Consider the following 6,617-nt stretch of genomic DNA (forward strand, 5'->3'; position numbering starts at 1 on the left):
TGGCGTAGTGGTGCTTCTTGTTAACGTCGAAATCCAAATGATCTGCTTTCTCGTTTGCTCTGCTGTTTATATACGTCTTCCTTACATAACAATCGCCTGGTCAAGACATGGTCGCATGATGTAACATGCTGATTAAAGCATGAAACCCGGCGTGATCGGTAGTCAATTCTACATGGCAAAAATGCGTCAACTAGCGGTTGTTATTATTTTTTAAAACAATGTTTTTAAAAACCAAAGTGTTTTTATCATTTAAAGAATTATTAGTAAAAGAAAAGGATTTAAATATGAAATTACTTATAAATTCGACTTTTGGACTATCGAAGCGAAAATAATAAAATTTTCACGTCGATGTCCAACAAGTTTAACAACTCTTTTCAATACTATGATTAAAGGTTTTAAATTTAGCTTAACAATAGTTTAATGATGAGTAATGAATGAATTCAAAACTCAAAGCACTTGTTCACAAAATAGTATTACATATAGGTTATAAAATGTATATTAAATTATTTGTTTTACTTCATTAATAAAGAAAATTGTTTTAATTCAAATTCTAACCTTATTAAAACTTTAACATACCACCTAAAAATAAGCTAAACTTGATAATTTAAGTATGTTCTAAAACAGACGTTTTCTAACATTTAAATTGTACTACCTAAATTTCACTTACGTTTACTCCACATTTCGTAAAAGAAAATTATTTAAATCATCAACATAGAAATAGTGGGAACATAATACCCTTTTAAATTATCATTAAATATAAACATTTCGTTATGAATATAATTCTTATTATTGTCATTTTGACTTTATTTTAAAAACAATTTATATATTTTTTTGGATAAATAAATAATAAGTAATAATTTTACATGCTAAATCAATTAAGTAGTATTTAGTTTTAGTTTTAATTGTAGCTAAACATAAAGTGTGTAGTCAAATTAGAGTTTCGTAGTATTTATGCGTAAAGATTTATATCTAATTTTTTTTTAATTAAAAGAGTAATAACTTTGCTTTATAATTTTCTAACACATTATAAACAAACTGTATTTTTTAACTAACTTAAAACTATGTAATTTCTCGGTACTCATTATGAATTATTTAAAATATAGTTACAATCTGCTTTAACTTAACAAAAATAACTTGAGATTTTTTTGTAGTAAACTATTAATCAACAGCTTAAAAATAATATTTTAAAATTATATCGTATCTTTATTTATAATTAAAGTGTTAATCGTAAGTTTATTTTTTCATATCACTTCAAGATATTAAATTAATTAAATATTTTTATTTTATTTAAACGTAAATATAAAATACCAAAAAAATCTGATTTTAATTGCAAAAAGAAATTTCTGACTCTTTTATATAGCGTTTTAAAAAAATAAGATTAAAAAGAATTTACTTTAGTTTCGATTAGAAAGAGATAGTAAGTGACTTAATAATTATTATTCTAATTAATAGTAATAGCCATAAACTTAGAATTTAAGTTTAAAATGTAACTAACTTTACTATGTGGTGTAAAAATATATTGTTTTAAATGTATAGCTGAAGAATAAAATAAAGGTGTTTATGACCGTAACAATAGAATCAATAAACTTTACATTAAAGGACTAAGATTGTTTTTAAAAAATTAAAAATAGTTTTCAACTTTTCAAAACCGAAAAAAAACTGAACTAGAAATATTATTATTATAAGTTGAATCTGTACTAAAACATTTTTTACAATTACTTAAAACTTAGTTAAAACCTAAAGTACTTTAAGAAATAATTAATAAGGTATATTCTAATTTATAACATTCATAAGGTAAAAGTTTACAGATTTTGTGATATCCACATACAAATAATATACTTATAAGTTTGTTCAATTACAGAGTAGTATTGTTAAGTTAAACAAGATGTTACTAGCTTAAAAGTATGGATATGTCTAATTTAAAACTATTATATGTAACAATGTCATGCAATCTTAGAACAAGAATTGCAATAGTTAAACTAAAACTATATTCATCTTTTACAGTACTTGTGATAAACAATAAAACTTAAATATTGTAATATACTTATATACTAATACTTAACAATTTAAACAACAATTAACTAAAAACAACTTTCTTTCGCAAAACAAGAAATAAATTTTTTTTACACATGTGATTTAAGTAAAATACTATGACTTTAATTTTAGCTTAAAAATATCTAGTTAGTTATATTATAATAAATAGTATCCAACGTTTAAAGTTTTAGATAAAATTACAATTACTAAAAATTCAACATTCTGTTAACATAAATTATAATTAAAAAATGTATTTGTTTATATTTCTTTTTATCTATTTAAAATTAAATATATTTTAAAGTTAAAGTTAATGTTATAAACTTAGCTTGATACTTTTAATCTAGATTAAACGCATTCTATATTTATCTCTTCAAAAGTATAAACTCAACAATAACTTACTTTTTAACAAACTTTTTCTAAATGTAAGCATTAAAACAAATACTAAACTTATTAAACTCCTTAATTATGTAAATCTTTTAGTATAATTTAACTCAAATTTGTAAAACTTGTTTGAAAACAAAGTTTTGATTACTACCTAAATACTTTTTTATTTAGTTTTTAATTTACAATAAAAATCACTTATTCTAATTTCACCTAAAAATTTTCTTAAAATGTGTTCCAAAAGCGTTTACTTTAAATTTTAAGTGATACAAAACCTGTAAACATAACATGTGTTTTTGCTTGTCAAAATCGCATTTATTTTATCGATACAATTAATTAAAAATATTATCAAAGTTTTACAGAAAATGAGTGATAAAACTGATACTAAATAATAATAGTTTTTGATAAAGCTAGCTTGTAACTAATTATAGGTTTCGTTATTTATTTTATTTGCTATTCAAACAAGTATTTGGATTAACAGATAGTTTTAAACTTTTTTGTTTTAAATTAATTAAAAACCTTTCAAGCGAATTAAAGTATATAAAAGTTTATTTGGTTTTAAAAAATCTAATTCCTAGTTTCCTAAATTAAGCAATATCGCCTTTACAGGGACCTTTTTAGCTATCACATGCAAGATCTTGTTTTAAATGGTTTTTTGGAACCTTTGTGATCCCAGAATATAAGAATACAAAAAAGAAACAATGTAAATGTTTCCTAATTATATCATTTCACCTATTTTTGCTGATTCGCTAAAGCTTTCTTTGCAAAACTTTAAACATTAAACGTGATGAACGTCATAAAAGAGGTGCTTTACAACCAATTTCCATTATGAAGTAAAAAAAAACAATTAAAATGTAAAAAGTTATCAATTTTGTGTTATGCGCTACTTAAAAACGGCTGATAGTAGTTTCCGAAATCTATCTAAAAAATTTTTTTTTAAATGTAATTAACTTGTTATTGAAAATTAGGTTGTATTGAAGCGGAATCCTGCACATATTTAGAATAAAACTTTCATTTTCACTTTTTTTTAAAGTTTTTCTTTTTTTTACATATTTTACAAACTATTATATAATAAATAATTAAAAATTATCTTTATTAGACATTGATAGTATGAGTTCAATAAATGAAAAGTCTTAATTGTATTTACATAACCAGGTTAAAACATAAAAGTTGAACTTGAATCTGTTTATTTAAAATAATCATTAGATGTCTTATTTGATTCTTTTTAAATAGTGTTTGTTAACAGTTGATCATAAAGTATTCAAAATAATAATAACAGGATCAAGAGAAATAGATAAATGTTGAGCAATATTGCACATTTTTGGATAAAATGGTGTTACTTTTATTTACGCACAATGTTAAAAATTCTTAAAAAAATTAAAGTCGTTTACATGTTCTTACCAGTAGCGGCGTAATTTAGGAGTACACATAAATAATTTTACGCAAGTTAGTGTGCATACAGTTTTGTCAGCTTGAAGACCACTGCACTAACCAAGAGAACGTAAAATATAACCCACAGATGTAGGTTACTTAAACAATAAAGTTCTACTACATATAACACCTACACTATAAACCATAACTAAGTTAAACCTAAACTATACTGATAATACTAAATGGTATTCTATAAAACTAGCATGATAATCAATGAACATGTTGTATTAAAGAACCATTTAAACATCAGTGATATTGTAAAAATTTTACTTTAGAAGGTTTTAGATAAATAGAGTTGAAACCTTTAGAGACAATTAAATTCAACAAAATATACCTTAAGAAATGTATTAACTATTAATGAAAAAAGAAGATTAAATTCAAAAGTTTACTTAAACTTAGCATCTAAATCAGAGTTTCTTGAAGTGGGACAGAAATTTAAGGAGACATAAGCAGCATAGGGGCTTTAAGGAGACCGTGAGTTCATAATTTAAAACTTACACTACGTTTAAGTTTAAGAAATAATAAATTTGCACTTTTTTTGGTAAAACGTTCAAATCAATAAGAAGTCTACCGTAATTAATATTCATTAAGCATTGAGTGAACCTGATGTAGAATAAGTAACTTAATGAAATTGTTATTATAAGAAGACTAATTAAATACAACACAAACCAGCTTAAACAAAAATCTTTAAAAAAATCAACTAAAATTGAAGACCTTACAGAAAATAATGTCCGCAACTGAATTCTAAAATAATGTGAAGAATAAACTTCATGACTGCTTGCAAGTTTTTCTATATCCGGTTCTAAATCAGTCAAATAAAGCCTTAAGTGACCTCCTTTACAATTATCTAGATTATATCGTTTGCTCAAGATGTTGATAACTAAACTAAAAGTTTTCATAATAACATAGCTAGAAGGAAAAGCTATAAACAATAACCTAACTTCCTCCCAAATGATTGGATACTTTAGTCTTAATTTTTGTTGAGTCCAAAAGCTTTCACATTGTTCTTTGGAAAAATTTACTTTAAGTTCAAGGTCAGTTTGTAAGTCTGAGAAAATTTCCTGTAAGTCAACGTTTACACTGTCTCGAAGGGATCCATAATCCACTTCGGGACGTTTAATTGAAAAATGTTAGTAAACCGTTAATCAATATAACATTTAGGCTGTTTCAGATGAAATGAAAATACTTCTATTTCACCTTCATTTGTTTGAAGTTTTAAGTTTTCCAAACTTGCAAACTGTGAAAACTAATTATTATTGAAATTTTTTCCTCACAATTCAAATTGGTTTTTGTAACTAGTTATCTTACATTTTAACTTTACAAGACGTTTTTACCTTGTAAAGTTTTATTCAGGTTGTTGATCTTACCATATAAGTCTGACATGTAAGCAATGTCTATTTTTTAACAAGATTGTCTGCAAATACCTTTTCCTTTTCAGAAAAAAATCAACAACTGAATTAAAAACAGCAAAAAACTTTCTAAACAGTCTCCTTTTGATAACCATCTCTTTTCTGTATACATTATCAACTTATCAAAACCTCATCATTGTCATTGCACAGCAGTTTAAGCAGACGAATTTGTAAAGCATGCCTTTTTTATTTGTTGACAGTTTTCAATTACAAAGTTTAATGAGTCATTTAAACGGACGCTTAATTTTCATGCAACAATTGTTAGCGATGTATATCGCAATAAATAGTTAGTATATCGGGGTTTAACTTTTAGTAACATGTGATTAATTCACGATACTTTTCTATCATATACGGAACAACATCTGTTGCAATTCCTATAAGATGTTATGAAAGGTATTTGATGAAATTCAAAATATTTTTTATTTTTGTGAAAACAAACCTTCCTGTGCTATGCGTTCCCATTAGTTGGGGAAATGCTAGTTCTTCGTATGCTGTATCATTAACTATTAAACGCACGTAAACAAAAAAAAAAACATCTATTTTCCGGAAAAATGTACTCGTCAACCTGCATCGAAAAAAAATATTGCTTATCATTATAACTAACTTTTGTTCAACACATTCTGACATTTTATATATACGTCTTTTCACAGTGTTGTTGCTTAAAGGAATAGTATGTAAAACACTATTGGTGTTTTTATAATGATTGACTTTTCCAGAACTATTTTTAAGACAGAAATAAACGTTTTTCTCCCAATGGTGTGAGGCAGCCCTTGTTTAGCAACTATGAGAGACATATAGTAAGAAGCTAATTTTCCATCTTCAATACTTTGTGTAGATTTCTTGAACATGTTTGTGATTTCACACTGTTCTGAATCTCATCTTGACGTTTTCTGAAAAACTCTACATTCTTATCGACATAGTTGGAATGAAATCTATATTTTACGTAATTAAATGGACTTTTTTTGTTAAAGTTTTACCTCAGGGTTAAATATTTAATAAAACTAGTAAAATAACAGAATAGAAAGTAAAATTTTATGACTGCCCTAAATTATAAAAATTGCCCACCCTTTCGCCCCATTACTAGTTTTCTCCCCCTCCCCCCCCCCCCCCCCGATATCGCCCACTTTGGGAAACCCTTGTTTATTATCATAATGTTTTAACAAGACAAATTATTAAACTTTTTAGTTAATATTTAACTGATGTAGTTTAAAAGTAAACAACTCAGTAGATAAAATTTAGTAAAAAAGGTTAAAAATTTATACAAAACTTTTTCTATATTACACTAATACCTATTTCTGTGTTTTAACCAGTTTACACACTTCTACGGGGTTCTGTAAAAAAAAGAAATAATGCTGTAAGAAA

General features: G+C 25.2%; 1 protein-coding gene across 1 annotated transcript in view; it reads right to left on the bottom strand.

The window, feature by feature from the left end:
• Positions 1 to 6,103, bottom strand: part of LOC145845448 (kelch-like protein 26) — a 25,798-nt gene extending 19,695 nt beyond the window's left edge. The window contains exons 1-2 of the mRNA XM_082952711.1: positions 5,997 to 6,103; positions 5,695 to 5,820 (exon numbers count right to left, since the gene is read on the bottom strand). Coding sequence (XP_082808837.1) covers positions 5,695 to 5,820; positions 5,997 to 6,103 — 233 coding nt within the window. The remainder of the gene's footprint in view (positions 1 to 5,694; positions 5,821 to 5,996) is intronic.
• Positions 6,104 to 6,617: the final 514 nt, after the last annotated feature.

This window comes from Thalia democratica, unplaced genomic scaffold (assembly GCF_965202585.1).
Source record: "Thalia democratica unplaced genomic scaffold, ktThaDemo2.hap1.1 HAP1_SCAFFOLD_59, whole genome shotgun sequence".
Taxonomy (NCBI): Eukaryota; Metazoa; Chordata; class Thaliacea; order Salpida; family Salpidae; genus Thalia; species Thalia democratica.